Consider the following 23,002-nt stretch of genomic DNA (forward strand, 5'->3'; position numbering starts at 1 on the left):
TAAAATATCAAACACGGAAGTAAATTCAGCTGTCTCTTTTTTAAATTTTCTTAGTGGTCACATTGGACACATACTCCTGTATGGATCCTGGTATCCCAGTGAATGGCATACGCTTAAGCCATGACCTGTCTATTGGCTCCACGGTGTCCTTCCAGTGTGACCCAGGATACAGACTGAGCCACGAGGAACCACTGGTTTGTGAGAAGAACCACTTCTGGAGCCACCCTCTGCCCACATGTGATGGTATGTTTTCACCATTTCATCAGTCTCATTCATGAAGTCCATGACCACAATTTTGTGTGAATGCTAATCAAATATGTAATGTCTGTTTAGACTATTTTGGTTCTTATGTTCTTAAAATGACTCTGGATGACACAGTATGACATGATCTGGTCCTTTTGAACAGAGGTTAATGAGCATAAAACCCAAGGACCACCTTTGTTTTTATAAAAACTTGAAAAACTTAAAGGGAAAGTACGCCCAAAACAAAAATACATGTTATTCCTCTTACCTGTAGTGCTCTTTATTAGGGTTGTTACGATACCAAAAACTCACAGTACAATTTCATTAGCACGCTATGAAAAACAAAGGGAAAGATGATTTGAACAATGTCTTTTAATAATAAATCTGATGTGTACAGCAATTTTTCGTATGCAATTAGTTTTTACATTAGGTAGTTCTGCTTTCCCTCAATAGTAAAATAAAAGTAGCTGGCCATGACCGAATCATGGCAAAAAGTAGCAATGAATTGTCTTTAGCAACAAATTATTGGTCTATGTACATTGCAAAACAATACAACAGCCAGTAGCCAGCAGCAATCCCCCCCTCCCTCCCTCTGGTTGTACAGCAGACGACCAGGGCACCCAGCGGGGTATGGCATGGGAGGGCAGCAGAGAAGAGGCACTCGGCCCATGTCCCACCCAGACGACCAGGGCCACAAAAATCTGTCAGCATAACTGAAACATTACTATTTCCTAACTATATGTTAAGTGGTTGTCTGGTTGACGTTGTTTTTTCTCGCGGTTGGTGTGTAACAGCCAGCGGGGGGCACTGATGGAGCAGATTGTTTCCCTGCCTGTAAACACACCATCACTTTGGCTGTCGCAGCTATAGTATCTCTGGGCTCATTAGGTATAGCAGACAGGGGTGGCGGAGGGCAGCCCGGAGGGAGCCCACACTGCAGATAGCTAGCCTGTCCACTCCACCTAATGAGCTTAGAGACACTCTTGCCGCGAAGAGCGGCCCCAGAGGATTAGTAACCTCTATAGGAGCAGCAGAAGACCGGGAGATAGGCCAAAGAGGTTGGTGTGTTGCTATGAAGAGGTCAAAGTGTTACTACAGCTCAAAAAACGCCAAAAACAGACATTATTAGTACTACTGTGTAAATCAAGCATAGAGAAGGCAACCAACGAAGCCAGCCAGTCGAAGCTGGAGTTGGTGGGTCTTATGAGAACTCAGGTTGGATCCATAATAATGGGAGTCTGTCTTCTTGAGCAGTATGCTTGCGCCCTCTGCTGTTTAAACAGAACACTACATTGACAAGCAGATGTACTGATTTCCCTTGTTAGATCCATGAAATTAACAAGCCAAATAATCTAATGATATGTTGGTAGATATCGTCGAAATTTGCTGCATTGCTACATCCCTACTCTTTATCGATCCGGATTGCTATTGTGTGAGTTGCCAAGTTTTGGACATAGCAGGTGAAAGGCTTGTGCTTGTAACAGCATAGGATGTATACATTAATGGCATCCTCCTCGGCTGAGCTGTAAAGATTTCTAGCTTAGTTTGCTTAGTTAGTTAGCCTCTCGCCCATGAGTAGATGCATGCTTCCATCTGCGTGACGATATGGAAAGAAAATGGTTCCTTCATGAAGCTGCTCAGAATAAGATATGTATTTTTAATTTTGTGCTGAACTGTCCCTTAAGAGTCATTGAAAGGAAGTCTAATAGTTAACCTGGTTAGGCAGTGCAAGTTAGTTGAATTGTTTGTTGAATTCTAAGCAGAAGTACGAGATCAGATCAGTAGGATGTTGGCATTAATTTGAGAAAAAAACACAGGCCCACACAGTATGTATTGTCTTTTTAGCTGCAAATACAACAAGAGGTTTCTGTATTAATTTAGCAAAAGGTAACTGGGTTTGGACAGAAGCTGCTGCTTTCATTATTTCATTTTTTTAAGGTTAAAGAATAAAAAAAAAAAAACAAAGTAAAAAAAAGAAAATTAAGATATGGTCTTATTGGCAATAGGTAACATGCATCCGACTATGGGTAGCTCACAGCAGGTCTAATTCACCAAGCAGAGAATTGACCGAATGCTTTTTATTCAACAAAAGACCCAGTCCATAAGTGAACATATTTCTTGGGGTGTTATGAATCATTTCATACTGAAGACAGATCATTTGCAACTTCAAAGCATGAAGTTCAGCATGTTCCTGATATGATATCCCACATAATCTCTCTCTGATTTCACAATTTTGCTGTTTTTGCTGTTTAGTAGCATGCTGAAGGACAATTGTGGCAATTATTGTTGCAGTGCACAAACCGTAAATAAAGCCTCTTAGTCACAGATCACTCAGTTGAAAGAACATAACGAACAAAATACATGCAAGGGTCGGTGGGGAGCACGATACTGTGCATATGATCCAGTGTCGTGCTGTACAGCTTCAGCCCACTGGTTGTCCTGGAAAATCATTTTATATCTTGGAGCATTTTCTTGCCTAGGTGTGTGCCAGACTTGTGCCAAATACCTTGGCTCTCTGCCTATTGAGCCTCTAAAGTAGATCATTTGCCAAGCGTACTCATTCACTTTTAATGACTTTATGTAATTTTGGCTCATTAATAAAATATTTGATATAATTTTGTTGGTGGGTAAGGATTCAGGCCTTGATGTGTTGTGCTCGCTGGAGGGCCCTAGGGTGGAAGGAGAGAGGATAAGAGGGGGGTGGGTGTGTGCAGCTGTGGAGCCTGAGGCATCTCAGTGATCCTCCAAAACATCGTCTGACATTCATTACTTTGAAAATATGTGCATGCACAAGAGTTCTACTTCTAATATTTGTCAAGATCGCTGTTTTGAGGGAAGGCATTGGGGCATTTGGCTGCAACACCACTCCACTCTTAGGGCATTCAAGCTAAAGAACACACACACACACACAAACCCACACTGAGACTTAAAGAAAAAAGGAAGGAACGAAAACAAAACTTGTCAAACTTCATAATGCTGTATTTAAAGAGCAGTGCCCTTTTATGTGAATTGACCTTTTATTTGAAACACAATGACAGCATGAGAAAATGGTTGCAGGTTTAAACAGTATCCAATTAGACCAGTTAACCTTCAGAGGGATCTAACATTAACCTCCTGGTCCTCAGCAGCCAAAGAGGGTCGAGACTTATCTCATTAACTTCCTGTGATGAGATAAGAAGCTTTATGGCAGTTTTTGTCAACCGCCAACATGTATGAGAGTCATATTACTGAGGTGGCAATGGGTGTTGCTCCTGTAGACGACACTCGCTTTCACCTCAGCTGTGACTAAGGTAGGATTCAATTTGGCCAACCCGACTGAAGAGTAGTTGGATGCTGCACTGAGGTGATAGTTTCTATTTGAAAGAAATTCAAAATCACTTTGAAGTCACAATCAAAATAAAAGCCAGATGCTCTAATCCGCTGAATATGCTTGTGTCAGTTGTTGTGAATGGTAAGCGAATTTAATGGATAATCCTGTTTTCTAACAATGTCTTTCCGTTAAAGAAACCATAGGAGAGGGGAAAATATAGATGGATAGTTGAATTAATGAATTATTTATTGTCCTGGCAGTAGGAAGGGTTTGGAGTGAGGGAGAGAGAATAAAAAAACATTGTGTTGGCAGAATTTCAGGTACTCATAAAAATAGCAGGACAGGATGTGATATGACTCAAATGCATTATTCATTTAACTCGCTCCAATGTCTTCAGGTGAAGGATTTATTGGTTCATTTGCAATTTCATTTTTTTTTATTTCAGCTACAGTTATCAGTCATTATCTCCCCTTTCAATTCAGCATCATGTGGTGGGGATATCAGGGGACCTGGAGGGATCATCTTATCACCCGGATACCCAGAGCTGTACTCTAACTCTCTAAACTGTACGTGGACTGTGGAAGTCAGCCATGGAAAAGGTAGGAAAACCCCACTTGTTTAATGTAATGCATTCTTGAATATGTAAGTTGGAAACTATTTAGCTGTATATATGTTTTTTAAGAAACATATTTATTTGTATTTGCAGGAATCATTGAAATACTACACCTCAGTAAGAGCCAGATTTATTTTGTATAGGCCTGACCGCAGTGGACGTAATAGTCCTCCTAACAATGGCCAAATTATGAAACAATAAATTATAACAACACCCCCTCCACAGCTTCCAAGAACATTACACAGATTTATTATCATAAAGTGAGAACTGCAAAGAGCATGTATTTTACTTGAAAAAAGATAATTTAAATGCACTCACTTTTTTCATCCATGGCAACTGGCCAGAATAATTTTACACTCTTAGGTGTTCATTTATTACAAAAATAACTCTTTGAATCCTTTTTAAAAAGGTGCTCTGGTGTCGGAGAATTCCGCTTAATTTGTAGGTCTTCGTTATCACCAGTTCTTCCAGTTATTACAGTTATTCCAGCCAGTGTTATTCAGTAGGCTGCTTTATACATTTATCAGTTGGATTTAATCAGTTTTTCACCTAGCACATTTAACATCTTTGACATTCAGTGGTTCACCTGATAAGAGAATTCTGGTATCTCATTCCCATTCTTTATTTAATTTGCTATCACAGAACTCACTGTCAGCTATGTGATCAGTTTCCAGGTCTCTGAGATGTTCTTGTTCTTTTGAAGAGTACACTGAGCTAATCTTGGTGCCCTAGCATTTAGATGTATTATCACTATATTTTAGCATAGTGCTTCTTATCTTCTGCCATTGAAATGCCATATTACACTCTTTGTAAATTACCAATTGATCCTATTGTCAAACTCTCACTGCTCTAATTCCTCTAAAGAGTCACCTTTGATGGATTTCAATCTCACAGACTTATCAACATTCCCTCCACTCTGAGTTGTTGATGCCAGAAAAACTAAATTAAGCATTATTTAATTCCTGCCTCAAATGTGTCTATTTTGTGTTATCAATTGTTTTTTCTCACCATGTAAGACAACAATTTAATTACTGTACATGTATACATATGCATATGTATTTTTACCTCTTTAATTATCAAAACAATAACCCGTATGTTTTCCAGTCAGCAGCATTATCCTTTGAATTTTTTACTTTAACTTTCAACAACAACTGGAAGCCCTCAACTAATAATTGATAATAACTTGAAATGATGAAAATTTCAAATTAATTGACTAGTGGTCAAGTTTGACATAGAAACTTTAAGGGCTACTAAGTTATTTAAAATGCCAAATGAATTGAGTATTGGGTAATTGGCATTGATCTTTGTATAAATACATATGAAAAAACTTTTATGTAGACCTCACATAAAACCGCAGAGCACGACAAAGCGTGAATTAGCATGAATGAGAAAGACAGGGATTCAAAATTCTCAGACGCTAGCTGAGCAAAACCAAAGCCATAAAGCCAGAGGATCACCATTTAGATACTAGGATTGAATTTTGTGAACAGGTACATTTGTATAAGTGCATAAATTAATCTTCATGGCATTGAAGGTCCAAGAAAGCCAACTTGTTTCCCTCATTCTATGACAGGAAAAGGTTTGAAACCTACATTTTGCCTCGAAAGTTCCTCTTTTGGCAATACTAGTTTCAGTTCCTGGGTATTTTGCTTGCGAGTATTCTAAAACTGTACGATAGCCATTGTACCATAGTCTATGTCCTACATAACATATATTGCCTTTAGATGGTTCTCATATTGATATTTTGAGATTTTCGTCTTTCATCTTGCATGGAGAAATATCTAAAACTCTTGCTTTATATGTGAAAAAAACAGATTCGGAATCTTTTATCATGGCACTGATTTACTTTTATGTAAATGTTGTGTATATCCTGTGGCTACTGACTGCAAGACAAATTCATATTCAGGGATACCAGCTATGTAACTTTTCCACTCAGTAATTGCCAACATTCGGTACCCTACTTTATTGAAATATTGAGATGTCCTATCCTGGGGATGGCTCCTGATTAATTGATCATTTGGCTTTAGTCTCTGTAATATAATTGCTGTTTTACAGAGCACAATCAATCATTTTATTTCGTTATCCATTTTATAGCCACGTGGGACTTTCTGTATCAAGTGAGCCAAACATTGTGGAGGACATTATAGAGTCATATTGAACAGATTCAACAGATGGCATTGAAATGGCAGCGCTTATTGTAGTGAAAAGCAGCCAACTGGCCATCACGGATGGAATAGAAATGTTGTTATTGGTTCTAAATTACAGTGTGAAAGTAGAAGCGGGGTGAACAGACCTTGATCTTGTTTTCCAACCTAGGTTGAATAATAGTTTGTTGATAGAACATTTTGAATGATTTTGACAAATTTGAATACAAATTTATTTGATTTTCCTTGCGTCTCTTACAGATTTTGTATCACTTAATATGTTCATTGCACTCATTATGATACTCATTATTGTATAGTATATTTTTACTTATAAAGCAATACTGGTAAACTTTCAACATACCTCTGTACGCCCTTCTGTCTTAACTCTGGTAGTTACCAGCCATGTTCCTCCATGTAGTTGTTTTTTAATGTATCCCTGACAGATCTAGGGAAATATGCAAGTCTCCTGTATCTCACATAAATGCCACTTTCTAGGTGGGTGAGTCTTGTATTATGTATAAAGAGATACTTTTTACTAGAAACGATACATATGCACTTGGTATCATGCTGTATATATTGCATTTTAATATGTTGTGATTATGTATGGTTGCTACGTTGGCCATGTCTCTCTTGTCACTTTCTTGACTTCCTGGTAAAATACATTAAAGAAAAGAACTGGTAGAAAGGCCATGCTTCTTTAATTGCATAGTAAGTCACACATTTTCACTTTTTTAGTTTTCACCGTGAGTCATTCATTTTGAATTTCAAAATTGCTTTTAATCTTTTTTTGTGTCTCTTTTTAAATTTAAAATGTTCAACTTTTTCATATTCAATTTAGTATGGTCATTTTAGTGGGATTCATTTACAAGTGCTGCCCTAGGATTAAAGCATTTATTATTTAATGAATGGAAAATGTGCTTGTTGGATGGATGGATGTTACAGCAAGCTTACCCAAAATTAATACAATCAATTTTTAACCTTAATAATGACATTTGAAATTAAAGCTAAAATTAAAATGTACTATAAGTCACATTCAGTTTGAGTCATTTCAGTTTTTTAAATTTCAGTCTCTGTCCTACAATGAAAACAGAAAATCAATTTCTGAAACGTATGGGTCAGTATTGACATGACAACATCATATTTATGCATCACATATTCTATTGAGAGTTTTTTAATATCTCCAACAGTGATTCCTCGTATTCTCCTGAAAACCTCTTAACGCTGAGCTTCTTATTTCTTCTCCAAGGTGTCCAATTCACTTTCCATTCCTTCCACCTGGAGGATCACCATGACTACCTTCTGATAACAGAAAATGGCAGCTTTGCCCAGCCACTGGCCCGACTCACAGGCTCAGAGAGGCCTGCACCCGTTAATGCTGGCCTGTATGGGAACTTCAAGGCCCAGCTACGCTTCATTTCTGACTTCTCCATATCGCTGCAGGGATTCAACATCTCCTTCTCGGGTATGAAGGCATTTGAAGGTTCTGTCTGTAGGAGGCGGGGGGGGATTGGTACATTTGTGGACAGTACGGGTAGGGAAGGTTTTAACGGTGGACGCGGGATGAGTAGTGTGGAGGAGGCAGAAGGGAGAAGAGTAAGGATGCTGAAAATGTGGTGGGTGGAGTTTTTAAGTAGGAGGGGTAGAGAGTCTAAGTGAAAGACACTGACAGACAGAAAGAAAAAGACAGCTCATTCAGCGATGAGATCAAAAGTGGTAAGCCTCTCTAAAGCATGCATTAAGTAACATGTGAGGAATGATTTGTCGGTCAGAACGGGAGTAGGCTTAAGGTAGACCATGCCTCAGGCAGCGCCGATCAGAGGAGGATAATTAAGAGACAACGAGGTCACGCAGGTAGAGGGTGTCTGACCGTGATGGGAATGATCATCAAAGCATGCCATGTGGGTCAGTATCCTCAGGACTGAGGAGACGGTGGGGAAAGGGAGGTAGTAAAGAAATAATGGAGAGAGAGAGGTGGAGATGGGAAGCTTAGGGAGGGAGAGAGAGATAGAGAAAGGAGATGAGACAGATGGTGATGCTGAGTGAGCGGGGTTGATGGAGAGGGCGGAGAGAGAGAGTGATAGAGAGGGAAAGAGAGCGAGATATAGTAATGCAGAAGAAGGGAGAGAGAGAGGGTCTGCTTCATGAGCATTCTGGCTAAATGTTTGCCTGCTGTTCGCTGAAGTGAAGCATAACTTATGCAGCCATGAATATTCATGAAATTTAGTTTCCATGTGCGTGTGTACGTGCCTGTGTGTCCTGGCAAGCTCTGTAATTAGCATCTATAGATTTCCCGATTAGAAATCTTTTTTTTGGTAGCCTTTTATGACCTTTGCCAATGCTGTCAGGCCACATCCTACAGTAGGGTGCTGCTGTGTTGAGATCAACAGGCCTACATATTTCTGCTGCAAACTGCTAAATACAGGCTGTCAGAGGAATACTGCTGGGAGCAAGACCTTTTTCTTCTTATGCAGCCTGAGTTGCATCTACATCTCAAATGCTAAGGCCACCAACAGCCCAAGTTTAATAATCTTGCATGCAGGGCGGCCTAGTTTTTAGAGAGCCCATTCTTCATCCAGACATGCAGGGTTCAAACTTTTGGCATGTATCCCAACGTGATGAAGTGTCCTTGACCAAGACAGTCAATTCCCACAAACTAAGATAATGCTTTGGCTGAAGGTGCATTGAGAGTTTCTTTGAAGAGACTGATGTTTCCCAGGGGGATTATTATCAATATTAAGTATAAGTTGCAAATCATTATAATGGAGTATTGGCAATATATTTTTAATGGTAAAACATAATTTACTTTTAAAAAAAAACATTTGTCTATTCGGTTTCCAGAGTATGATCTGGAACCCTGTCAGGACCCTGGAACCCCTCGGTTCGGCTGGCACACAGGCTCCAGATTTGGGATTGGTGACTCACTGGCGTTTTACTGCAACACGGGCTATCGTCTACAGGGGGCGAAGGAGATCGTGTGCTTGGGAGGTGGCCGCCGCATGTGGAGTGCCCCTCTGCCAAGGTGTGTGGGTACGTGGTCAGCTGCTTTTATTCCGTTTTCTTTCCTGTTTGTGTATTGCAGAATTTACACTGTTAGTCAGGTTTAAATGTTTTTGGCAAAGATATCTCCTTTTTATTAGACATTCAAGACCTCAATGGAATTGGATTTACTTAAGTGGATTGCAACTAAAAGCCCTGACATGTGATTAATACTGATCTGAGCTGCCAGGTTTAAACTATCCTGGAAGATCCCATTTCCACTGAAGGGTGCTCAAAGGGTAGGTCAAGGGACAGGAGATCAGGGACAATATCATATTTCCCCAGAGAAGCTCTCTTACATTACTTGCACATTTTAAACAGGTCCCTTTACACCCTGTGCTTAACCCTGCCTCTGGCACAGGGTGCCAAGGGACTGCAAAGATTACATGAATTTCACATGATAATAGTGCTTGGAAACAAATAGCACAAATATTTATGTAGGCCTTGCAGTGACCTTTTTAATTGGTCATGAGTTTTAAACCAAGCATTCTCTTGTTTTAAAGGAAAACAAATAAATAAAAAGCCCTGTAATGTGTCTAATTTGCTCATGTTGATTCAGAACAGTTCATTTTGGAAAGCAATCCTTTACTAGTTTGTCTTGGCATGGTGCAAGAAAGCAAGCAGGGTAAATCTTACAAATAAAGTCTGTAATGTTTTTACAGGATTTACTAGTCTGCTCAATGTGTCAGTGCCAGTTCATAATGATTATTATGATTCTAAAGTAATGAAAGGGGTGGACGCATGGATGAATAAATAAGTAAGATCATCCCAGTTAGACATTTGAATTATACCTTAATTTCTTTAGTTACATGCCAGTGAACTATGCCTATTCATTTTGGTATATTTATTCCAAAGTTGGTCTGTTTTTGCAGTGCCTATTATTATGGAAGTAATCATGTCTTTTGTCTGTGTGTGCAGCGGAGTGTGGATCTACGGTCTCCAACAACGAAGGAGTTCTTTTGTCACCAAACTACCCAATGAACTATGAAAACAGCCATGAATGTGTGTACAGCATTCAGGTCCAAACAGGAAAAGGCATCAACATGACAGCCAGCACTTTTCAACTTGCACAAGGTGACATCCTCAAGGTAAAGACACAATGCAGTTGCTCCTCTTTGTTGACAAGAAAATAGATTTCCAACAAATAAAAGCAGGGCTTTGGTTAAGAACAAAGTCAAATCAATTTGTGTCATTGTTTAAATTAATGCTTAAGTATATGAGAGAGGTCCTGGTGCTTTTTATTATGTGCAACATGGGAAACTAGAAAGGTGATTATGTGGAGAGCACCAAGCAGAATGCACAATTGTTTTGCCTCGGAAGCTAGAGCAAAGGTCAAACAGCAGCAGCATCCCTTTGGGAAGGAAGGGATTCAATTCTTTGCTCAAGGGCATTGTAACAGTTTTGGTAAGCACCACAGATGTGATGCAAATGACTATGTAGTCCCCACTTCACAGCTGGAATGCACTCTTTTTGGCATGCAGATGTCTTGTGTAATGCTCCAATTAACAGAGCATTGTAGCTTACTATCTATGCTTCTAGTAATGGAGTTGTGTAGACTGTAATCTCTTGCACTTAGTCATTTTGTGAACATCTAAAATGGGGAAAGACATGCTGAGAGAGCTTAATTGACTTGAAGAAAGGGGGAAACAAAACAGAGAGGGCCTTAGTACTATTTCAAAGGGAGAGCTCAGAACCTTGTATTTCAATTCTTGTTATTGTACAGATGTCAGTCATGAAAGATTAGGTACACTGCAGGACATTTGTATGTTTTTAATATTAAAAAGATGCTGCTTCAATAAATAATTTCCATAAAGTGTGGTAATGAAAAAAGTATATCTGCAATTAAAAAGAATTTAAAAAATGAAGATTAAAAACATAATCGTGTTTAGCAAGGATCCACAAAACATGAAAAAAAAAATGTACCTTACTCTGACTCTACTTGAAGAATGCACCACTTTTTAATTCTCATTCAATATTAAAGAGCATTTCATTTTGGTTGATAATAGCTGTTAAAGAGTCTTTTTCTTTGTTTGACATAATGAACCCCACCACCTTGTTAATTTCACTCCATTAGATGCACAGTAGAAAATCAAAGGGTAGAAAAGTGGTCACTCCAGTCCAATTTGTACATCCCATTAAGGACACTGGTTTTGTAAAAGAAGTGCCAAATAAAAAGGAGGATATACTGTATTTATAGTTTCCTTTTTAATAGCGGCTCTCTTTCTTCTGTATAAATATTTAACTTTTAATATTATATTTCTACTTCATTGTTGATATCCAATTCTCAATCATGCTTTTTCTCTGTCTTTAATGAGGTGTATGATGGTAAAGATGGTGCAGCCCCACTCCTTGGCACGTACACAGGCATGTTGATGCAAGGTCTGTCCCTCACCAGCACCTCCAACTATCTGTGGCTTGAGTTTTACTCTGACCAGGAGGCGACGGCAGCGGGGTTCCGGCTCATATACCACAGTAAGTCACATTTCATTTCCCCCGGGGGTGGAGGGGCCCTAAAGCTTTTCCAAATGAGTGAATTTAGCCTCACTTCAGGAGCCAGGCATTTCAAGTAGCAGAATTTAAAAGAAAATTTTAATTGACCCTCACCCTACCTTGCTGTGTCTTTCACTGTCAGGGTATCCATTAAACACAGCATGGTGTTTCTGTGCCATTCCTGCAGGAAAATTAGCTTCTTTCTGTCCTCCCTTTCTCTTGCACTGTCCCTCTTTATGTGAATCTCTTTTTCCACTTTTTTCTTGCTCTCCAATCCTGCAATTAGTGCCCATGCCTGCCTAACTGTACCTTGTTAAAACAGGTGAATTATTGTTGGGATTGTTTGAAATCAGTGTGTTTGTGCAACTATGCATGAGTGTGTGTGTATTGAAAGTTTGGGTCACTGCAGTAAGTGGGCCAGTAATAGATGGGTTTTGTTTCTCCCCCTAATTGGCTTGCTGACTGTGTATTGTTGCTAACCGTTTCTAATTTATTACTGTGACGCGACAATGTTCTGGTGACACTGCATTTTGCAGTCCAATTTAAATTGTTTTTGTGTTTCACCTGCAGTTGAGCTCTCTGAATTCTTTTGGTCTACAAGTGGGTTTTCTAAAGTAGAATTCAATATAAATAGTGAGAATGGCGACAGGTCAAGAGCTGCTTAGACTAGAACAGTACAGAAGTAAAAAAAAGTTTTGAGCTAACTTGCAGTTACCAGACCTACACTGACAATTTTAAGCCTGTGATAATTGCACCAACTCTGTTAGGTACAAACAGTTTGACTTTAACTCAAATAAAACAACTGCTGTGCTGAGTGCAGCTCAGCATTACTTGACAGACCTTTACAAATAACAATAAAATTAATCAGGAATGTGTAATCATTTACAACACCTAAATAAATTGCTATCAGCATCTAAATAGAACTGCAATTAATCCTGAAGAAATTATGTTTTGATTATGAGCTGCCTTTTGAGTTACAGCATTACCCATAATTAAGTATCACATAATTTCATGTCATTCCTTATTTTTTCAAGGATGTGCTCACGGTAAATAGAAGAATGTAGGCTTGCACTCTTTATCCATCTCAGAATACAACCTTTAACTTAGTTTTGGAGAAGATTGGGTGATGTATGAACAGCACAAGGGCAAGGAGAGGGTGAGGCATGGGCACCCTACATCTTGTCTGAACATGAAATCTGATCATGTTTTCATGGTTCTTCTACCAAAAGTGCTGGGGTAATTTTCTAAATGTGAGCAGTAACTGTTCATGATTTATACTGGGTATGACACTTGTAATACTACCATAACATCTGGCATGGGCATGGACCTCGCTTTGAGAAGAGACAATAAATCAACACTGCTAGGTTTATGTGCAGCCCCTGTTGCTGCATAGCAGAACACTTACATTTAGTACCTGAAAGGGAGGAACACATGCACCAGCCATGGTCAAGTGCAAACATGGCGAGCTAAAGAGTTATTGCAACACTTTGTTTGTGGCTTGTTTATTTCTTTTATATTACCCCAAAGTGTTACAAGTGGAAGGGCTGTCTCACAGTCGTGGTAAATGTCCACACTCAATCGAACATTTAATTGTGAACATCTAATTGTTCTCTCTGTCCAAATGGAATCTTTCAGTGCCAAGTAATATATTGAGACTGTAAGCCCCAGTTCTCATCTCTACTCAACTGGAAATTATTTCTCAAAGCTCAATCAATACCTCTTTACAATACAGATAAATGGGAATACGCTGCTGGTTTACTGAAAGGCTACTCTCCAGTGATCTTGGTTTGAAATGCTGACAAGCAGTTCTGTGTTTATATGTTTTCATGATACTCAGGTCATGTCATCCATTCAACTAAGATTCTTCTTCACCTTGCTCTTAATCTATCTTGTCTAGGCTTTGAACTCTCCCACTGTGATGATCCTGGTGTGCCGCAGTTTGGCTTTAAAGTCAGTGACCAGGGTCACTTTGCTGGAAGTGCCATCACGTTTGGCTGCGACCAAGGTTACACCCTGCACGGCAGTGGCATACTCAAGTGCATGACTGGGGAGAGAAGAGCATGGGACAACAACCTGCCATCATGTATAGGTAGTTCTCCCTTCCTATGTCTTCATGCTGTCTCAGTTTCAGTCTCCTGGCATTTGTCCATCTCTCTTCTTCTGCAGTAGCTTTTATTATTATTCAGGCCAGGCTCACTGTCAACATTGCTCCGCTAGGTATTAATCCTAAGGATTTATCCAGAGATGATTTCTATTTAATTGAACTGTGTTGAATGAAAATAGGCTGCTTGTAATTTTGTAAGAGAATATAAACACATCTGGTCTATTGTGAATCATTGATCTCACTATGTGTCCTTGATGCAGAACTGGCTGTATAGAGTCATTAACAACCCTAAAGTAGCAGCCTAAATTGCAATTGAGCTTTCACTGTGTTGCTATGATTCTCTTTCATTCATAGGTTGTGTAATGTTTTAGTCCACGTGCAATTGTTCAGCATTTTTCTAGAAGTAAAGGCATAATTATCAGAGTATTAATGTCAGATTGAGTCAATGAGATGATGTACAGTCCTGGCTGTACTTTCATATTCAGAACATGCTGAGACAGAACGACTTAGAAATGATAAAGCTATTACCTGCATGCTGCTAGAGTCTGGAAGGTGTTGTGAGGCAGTCTCTGTTTCTTGGTGTCTAGCAGTGATGGATTAGGGTAAAAAATGATTTACAAATTTCCGTACGTGTGCAGAATTGCACTTTAAATGCCACTGTGTCCTTTTTTTTGTAAAAGGACTCTGGTCTAGCATTTTGGCATGTTCAATACAATCACAAGAAACGTGAAATCAGTCTATTGATTAACTGATAACCAGTGCTGGTTCACTGAACGGTCAATATTGATAGTGAGCTTTGTATCTGTGAGCTAAATGTGAAATAGGATTTCCAGCCCTTTCTCCAGGGCCACATCCTGGAGCCTGTCAAGGACTTTTACATTTGCCCAGTGTTATGATACTGATTAAAGACTACCACTGTGGTAATCTAATGCAATTTTCCTATTAATTAAGTGCCAGTTGTTCTGTGTAATATAGATAGCAAGACGATAACCAGGGGAGAGACAACATAGATTGGATGATAAGATATTCCTTCAGTTATTAACATTTGTAGCAGTGTCCTCCCTGAAGTGCAAGGCCCAGCCTGTATATTATCTGGACACAGTCTTTTTAAAGTTAATTAATGGCATCATTAGGAGGCATACTTAGAAACGAAACATGTTTTGTGTCATTTTGGAGTCTGAGCTCCAGTGAGCTTGGACTCTTGTGTTTTCTGTATTCCATTTCAACACATTCTATGGGTCTTTGCTTGTGTGTTTCCATTTCCTCTTGTATGAGTTTGCATTTTCAGAAGTTTTTATGTGTCTTCTCGTGTTTAATTGTGCGTGTGTGTGTATGCAGCGGAGTGTGGTGGCAGTTTCAAGGGTGAGTCTACAGGGCGTATCCTCTCTCCTGGGTATCCCTTCCCCTATGACAACAACCTGAGGTGCACCTGGACAATTGAGGTCAGCTCCGGCAACATTGTCAGGTAACGTATGTTGCTAATAATATAGCCATATAATGCATGCATATTTATACATACACTGTATATCCAGCATGAATGAAAAATGTTGATGTTGTCTTGGTGTAACTCCAAGCCATTTATAACTTTTAAGACAATGATTATAATTTTAAATATCTAAATAAAGATGTGCCATAATTTATCAAAATATGCAAATTGTATTGAGCATCATAAGTCATGAAATATGGTAGTGAGAAAAAAAGACTTGTATTTGGGCCCTCTAAAGTGTTATAAAGAATCTAATTTTAAGTTTAAATAAACAAATGCAAAGTAGGACACTCACTGGATTTGTGTGATAAAACTGAAAGGAATTTGATTGATGTTATCATGAGACTGCAGTTTATGCACAATTGCCTGATGGGAGTTGAATACGTCCTAAATTAACTGAGGTCTTCCTAATTTGACCTGACTTTGAAAGACTTCAAGATGAAAACATCCTAAAAATATTGTAAGATTTTAAGCATAAAATTAACTTTGCTCTAAAGGAAGATTTCATCCAGACAGCCTGCAGCAGCTCCATTAACAATGACTGGGAGATAGATGCTTTGACAGCACCCGGGAGAATTTTCCCCAGGACATGGAAGCACTTTTTTTGGTTGAGAGCTCCTAGTATTACTGTGAAATAAAAACCATTTGGGCTTAGAGGTCGAAGTAAACATGGTATGATTTCATAAAGTCAGCCACACATTCTTTGTCAGAAGAGCTGCTTGAGGCCATCTCTTGATGAGATTGCAGATAAGTCTGTGCTCTCATATTTCTAACTTTGGTAGAAATTGATTGATGATACCAAATCTCAACTGAAATGCCCAAAGGCATGGGGACACTGTCTCTAGATACATCTCTGCTTTGAACTCAATTTAATCCTGCCAAGTTCAGCACCCATTTTGCTTGCCTTTTTGGGAACTATTGTTTTTGTTGTTTTTGACATGCAAAATTGTGCTCAAGTGAGCAAAACCATTGTGAATTCAACTAAATGAGTAAATTGACTAAATGCAATGCCTTGACCTAAACAGACTTTATTGAACTTAAGCCAATGTAAAAATCTATTGTGGTCATCTCTCCCAGTCTCCAGTTTCTTGCATTCGACACAGAGGCATCCCACGACATCCTGAAGGTGTGGGACGGGCCTCCTGAGAACGAGATGTCTCTGAAGGAGGTTAGCGGCTCACTGCTGCCTGAGGGGATCCACTCCACTCTCAATGTTGTCACCATTCAGTTTGAGACTGACTTTTATATCACCAAGTCTGGCTTTGCCATCGACTTCTCCAGTGAGTATTTCCCTCTGAGTAGTTGATGTACTGTAGATGTGTACAGGATCAGCGAGAGTTACTGTGAGGAATGGAAAAACCTTAGGTATCTCATTCAGCTTATATGGATGTAAGGACTATGTTTAATGTTAATAACATCCTAATTTCTAATTAATATCTTCCCAAATCAAATCAAATTATAATGTAGCTTTTTTTTAACACTTCCTCAAGCTGTTTGGATCCCTCAGTATGTTATTTAATCATTACCCATGTACTGACGGGGTATATACGCTCACCGCTGTAAGTCTCCTGTGACAAAGTTTCCTACTATAATACTGATTGCAGTCTGCATGTTATGCTGGTGAGTAGTTTATAAACCAAGCACATGTGTAAAGCAGTTTTATAACACCTCATGTATGGCATGTATGATGAGTTTGTTTTCATTTCCTTTAGTATACAGGTGTGGCAGCCTAATGTAAAAATCAATTCCATGTGAGTCAGTGCACATGTTTGAAGCTGGAATCGATTCTGGAGATGCATATGGTACTTTAAATAGCCGGTTTGCCTAAGGCTGATGGTTTACAGTGTTTGTGTTAAGTGAACTTTTGCAGACGCGTATCAATGAGTGACAGATTGTTGTGGATGTTTTTGAGTATATTAGTGTGTTTTCAGGTTTGCAGCTATTTGCAGTACCATTAGAGAAAACATATTTCTGAGGGTAGCGTTATATTTTTTATAATTATTGTCTATGTAGAATTGATGTTAAATGTCTGATCCCGTTTGATTGATTAAAACCTTATTGAGTGATTACTTTGCACCTAAAAAACACATAACCAAATGTATTGTGCTTCATAAGGTATTTAGCAATCACAACGTCACCATTTCCTTTTAATGCCACGCTTGTATTTTTCTCTTAATTGTGTTTACTTTTGCCAGACGTATTTGTAATTTTGACAAAAAAAAAAAGAAAAAAAAGAAACACAACACCAAACTGCAATATACTTAACTGTGTTAAGTCTCTCAATAAAATCTGTCAAGATGGGAACATATGAAGAATCCATCAGATTTTACCAAATCATTCTGTAGCTCTGGGCTGCTCCACAGCTGTGCTTTAGGAGAACAGATTAGGAAAACACGGCAGGATTTTGACTGATATCAGTCTGTAATCTGCTCTGTGCTCTAACTCTGTTTGAGCTACAGTTTCAGTTTGACAGCTGTCTACCGTGTGATATGAAACTCCTTCTGTGTGTGTGTGTGTGTGTGTGTGTATGTGTGTGTGTTCTCTTGTTGTCATTGATTCTGTGTGCTTTGCATATAGTACATGTGCATTTATACATGAATATGTCAAGTGTATGTGTCTGTCCTTCAGGTTCGCTTGCAACAGCGTGCAGAGATCCAGGTATTCCCATGAATGGCAGTCGCAATGGGGAAGGGCGGGAGCCTGGCGACTCAGTGACCTTCTCTTGTGATCCGGGATATGAATTGCAGGGGGAGAGCAGAATCACCTGCATCCAAGTGGAAAATAGATACTACTGGCAACCCAGCCCTCCAAGCTGCATTGGTGAGAGAGAGGGAGAGAGAGAGAGGGAGAAGGGGAGAGGTGGAGAGGTGTGGAGGAGAAGGAGAGGGGTATATGGGTGGAAGGAGGGAAGTGTAGGGGATCAGTAAAAGAGAGATGGTGAGAGGAAGAGGGAGTGAGAGTTTTTCTTTTAACCTGCTGTAGCAGAGACTGTAATTCTCTGTTACCATCTTAAAAATATGTGTAAGACTCTTCCGACATATTTGCCAACTCTTATGTGGACAAATCCACTTCTGTAGCCAGTCAAAGACTGAGTACTCTAAGGTCTCCCAACACATTGTCTTATTAGAGCTTAACAGCTAATTACTTAACAATGCAATTAGAAATAATTACACTAAGTAGGTCCAAAGAAACCTAGATGTTCTTGAGTTGCTGCCAACGGGTGTAACTGAGGTTTTTGTTTTTCCTCTACCCAGGAAAGAGCTAAGCGTTTGTAGAGATCACAGGACTCAGCATAATGTAATTAGACCAGAAGCAAGTCTGTATGAGTGAAAACTTGATGTAAATGTCAGCTGTCCTTACAAAAATTATACAAATTAAATGTTACCACACTAAATAAGAGCAACATACTCATCAGAATGTCAGTAAAACTTCTTCATAGTGAAACAAGACAACAACATACAGAGGCTTAAAAAAAAAGTAAGTAATCACATTAACATAACCCATGTGTTTAAATCCCTAGATCATAAATGCCTGTGTTTATTAATTGATAATCTCATTGTCTTAATATTTTGTTAGTTACGTATCTGCTTCATCTTTGTAGTCCCAAGAGATCCAATAGTCACACATCAAACAGTGAAAAACATGATCAAAATAAATACTTCACAGGCAGGGAGCAAAAGGTAAATAGCACTTGGATTGTTGAAAGATTTTTATTGAATGGAATGACTGAGATCTATTTGTTCATTAGATATTTTTTTCCCTCCCTATGTGTTATGATTATGCTATGTACAACTCCACGGGTAAAAAAACAAAACAAAAGAAAACTTGTGTGCAGCTGACCAATGGAACACTGAATAAAACACTTACAGGCTACACTAGAAATTAATTGGAAAATGTACCAGCAAGATCCAATATCTCAGAAAGACAAGTGTCAGAAAAATACCTCTTTTGATTATAATGTAGGGAAATAATGGCATGGTCCTTCTAATGCCCTGGTTTTTTGGCTTGATGTCATTGCAGTACCTGATGGTTGTAGCTGATAGAGGTTGACAAAGGTCATAGAATTTGCTTCAATTATATTTAATGACCTACAAGTGTTCATTTCTTACCTGTCTCAAACTGAATTCAGCTCAGCCAAAGGCGTTTTGCAGCAGGTCAGGCACATTTAACGACTTTCTTTGTGATCACTGTATGCATCTTTCTCATTCATCTCTTCTTCCTTTTTGTAATCTCTCAAGCTCCTTGTGGTGGGAATGTGACTGGATCTTCAGGATTCATCCTCTCTCCCAACTACCCACACCCCTATCCACACAGCAAAGACTGTGACTGGCTTATTACTGTCCACTCTGACTATGTCATTTCCTTGGCTTTCATCAGGTAATATGAGTTGCCACTCACTGCATCTAACTTTGTTTAGTTGTTTTTACTCTAAACATAAAATAAAACACTTACATTATTTACATTTTAAAGCACAGGGGTTTGTACATTATTCACAGTTATTTGAAACAATTATTAGAAAGACAATCCCGAAATTTCAGGTTTCTACAGGATGTGAACAGTTGCTCCAATAGAAAATACTGGACACAGTGTTGTCCTTTTAAGTATGTGGTCCAGTAGCTTACAAGATGAAAGTTTCCCTAAACCTGTGGCATGATTGTAACCTACCTGTAACAGAATGGAGTCAGTTCTGAGTGGATGCACCGTGGCTCAGGGTGTGCCATGGAATTGCTTGTGTTCCGCAGTGGAACAGGCTATAACGTCATAGTATTGAGCAGAGTTGTTCATGTGTGTTAAGCAGAGGACCTGAGTTTGAGTCCAGGTGTGTTGGGAGATAGGGGGAAGCAGTAGTCCCTCTCCAAACACCTAGAAGGATGTATTTCTTACACTTTGCTGAAATGTGGTGAGACAAGATTTCTAGATGAATACTGTGTATTGCAGGCAGAATCTTCTAAGCTAAATGTAAGGCTATAAGCTTTACATTATTAATTGCAATCTAAGCAACACAGGACAAGCAAACTCAAAGATGGGGCTGAGGGCACTTTTCATAGGCAGCGTTAACTGTTGAGCATTATTTTTTAAGTGTTTTGATAAAGGGCTAGAAAAGGAGCGCTGGCACATTGGCTCTTTCTTCCACTTTTCATCTTCTTGAGGTGAAGGAGAGAAATTCAGTGTTTCTTTTTCAACTTTGTCCTTCAAAACAAACATCTAATAGAGTTAGCACAATGCTGATTTTCTCCCTTGGGAATGCCAAATGAAAGGATGGAGTCATGATTTTAAATTGGAGTTGCCTTGATCCAACTCAAATGCAATTATCTCCAAGCTATTTACATTTTTGTCATAAACCATGCTCATTATTTTGAAAACAAATGCTCCCCTCTCCCTCACTGCGGCATGTGATTTGATATACAGCTCTACAATATGAAACGATCTTTTCACACTGCATTGCCATTGCCGTCTGGGAAGATTTTGTGCCAGCGCAGTGTCACAACAATTTAATCTCTTCTCACCTCTTGGGGGAGATATCTTTTTTTATCTCTTTGTCGAGAGATGCAAAACAAATCGCTTGGCATGACTCACTTCTAGCACTGCGGTGCACACTCATTTTGAAACCCTAATGCATTCTAAATCTCACATACAATCTGTACAATCTGGTGGTTAAGACTTGGCAAAAATAATAACTGTTTTATCTCTCATTTGTCTGTTTCTTTGACTCGTTACAGCTTCAGTATTGAGCCCAACTATGATTTCTTGTATATCTACGATGGGCCAGACAGCAGCGCTCATCTGATTGGCAGTTTTCAAGACAGTAAACTTCCTGAGAAGATTGAGAGCACTTCCAACTTTATGTATTTGGCATTTCGCAGTGATGGCTCTGTGAGCTACACCGGCTTTCATTTGGAATATAAAGGTACTTTGAAGGCTAAAGCAAGTGGGATTCTATACATATTTTCACGTATTTGTGTTACAGCAAGGGATTTAGTTGGACCCATATATAAATGAATTTGAAAATAATTCTTTGATGTATGCTACTGTACACAACTCCTTTCTCTTATGTGTATGCCAGCTGTGAGAATAGCCTTTGGTTCACCCTTATCCATTCCCAACATGTTTACCATGTTACTTTTTAATAACACAGTTTTGTTAAATCAAACACATCCTTGCATCCTGTACAACTATTTATACCTCTCTCTGTCTCATTTGCACCCCCTCTTATTTCAGACATTTGTCACTGTTAACTAAAAGCTTTGTTCTTTCGATTGGCAGCAAAACTGCGGGAAGCGTGTTTTGATCCAGGGAATATGATGAATGGCACTAGAATGGGTACTGACTACAAGCTGGGTTCTATGGTGACATTTCATTGTGAGGCTGGCTACCTGCTTCAGGGCTACTCCACTTTGACGTGTGTCATGGGCAACAGCAAGAGACCAGAGTGGGACAGAGCCAAACCAAGATGTCAAGGTGAGAGGCAACATTTCTACATTAACAGAAGGGCCTGAGTAGCAGAGAACTGCTCTCCAGCTGTTTGGTCAGTATTTGATAGGACTATGTTGTTAGACACAGAGGTGGCTTGCACTTTTCGAACAGATTGCAAGAAAAGCAAACTCATTGGAGGGAATTCTGTGTTTTATCAATTTGGAGCTCTTAAATCATTGTAGTTCATTTATAGTTCATTTCAAGGTATGAAGGACATCACTAAGCTAATAAGTAAAAGTTTATAAGAGACACATCACTAACAGACTAACTAAAACAATTTGGGGGCTCTAGCCTGGTAGAGCCATTACAGAAATGAACAGAAAGGAACACAAATTCATACAGCATAGACAAAATTAGTCAAACTATGACTGTAATGTGGCCATTTCTAGACAGAAAACTCCTGTGTTTGTCAGGTAATTGGTGCGTATTTGTTTTTTCTGATGACGCCGCAAATGTAAATCACATTAAATTATAAATATTTTAGAAGCTGAATATCAAGTTTCCCAATACTGTAACTCTTAACACCAGACAACACTTTTTAAAAAATGTAATTAATTGTCCTGGCTTTGGCCAAGATGAAAAAATATTGTGTTCAAAATTGCATTTTCATACCAATATCCCTTCTGTCTAATACACACCCAGATGCTGAATATGGTTTACGGTGTGCAGCTGAACCCCATCAGTCCAACGGACACAGATAGCAATAGGATCTAATTACTGTTTGTGCATATTATTTCAGGTTACTAATGGATCGACTCATAAATTCAAAATAAACTGACCTTTTATAAAAAACGTTCAGTTCTAGTTAATCTTACCAGAGTAATGTAAGCTTGAAAGAAAGGGTTGATGAACAAAAGCAATATTAATACATTCATGGTCTACAAGGCCCTGACTTCACAAGAAGTGAAGCAACCTTTGTGGCACAGTAAAATAAAATAAAAAAAAAATAAAAAAATTAACTGAAGTTTAAAAGCCACAGGGTTTGACTTGTGTATGGAGTCCAGCTGGTCTGCAGAATAATTTTATGTAACGTAACTTCAGAAATTTTCTAAAACATTTAAATACTAATTGTTTATTATTCACAGCCAAATCTGCATTGTCT

General features: G+C 38.9%; 1 protein-coding gene across 1 annotated transcript in view; it reads left to right on the plus strand.

Moving 5' to 3' along the window:
• The window catches only part of LOC141011963 (CUB and sushi domain-containing protein 3-like), a 228,382-nt gene that overhangs the window by 87,862 nt on the left and 117,518 nt on the right, over positions 1-23,002 (plus strand). Inside the window, exons 19-31 of the mRNA XM_073485326.1 lie at positions 55-243; positions 4,036-4,152; positions 7,557-7,772; positions 9,149-9,337; positions 10,265-10,434; positions 11,662-11,818; positions 13,734-13,925; positions 15,279-15,405; positions 16,504-16,706; positions 18,055-18,246; positions 19,665-19,803; positions 21,147-21,334; positions 21,691-21,885. Of these exons, the coding sequence (XP_073341427.1) occupies positions 55-243; positions 4,036-4,152; positions 7,557-7,772; positions 9,149-9,337; positions 10,265-10,434; positions 11,662-11,818; positions 13,734-13,925; positions 15,279-15,405; positions 16,504-16,706; positions 18,055-18,246; positions 19,665-19,803; positions 21,147-21,334; positions 21,691-21,885 (2,274 nt within the window). The remainder of the gene's footprint in view (positions 1-54; positions 244-4,035; positions 4,153-7,556; positions 7,773-9,148; positions 9,338-10,264; positions 10,435-11,661; positions 11,819-13,733; positions 13,926-15,278; positions 15,406-16,503; positions 16,707-18,054; positions 18,247-19,664; positions 19,804-21,146; positions 21,335-21,690; positions 21,886-23,002) is intronic.

Source organism: Pagrus major, chromosome 17, assembly GCF_040436345.1.
Source record: "Pagrus major chromosome 17, Pma_NU_1.0".
NCBI lineage: Eukaryota > Metazoa > Chordata > Actinopteri > Spariformes > Sparidae > Pagrus > Pagrus major.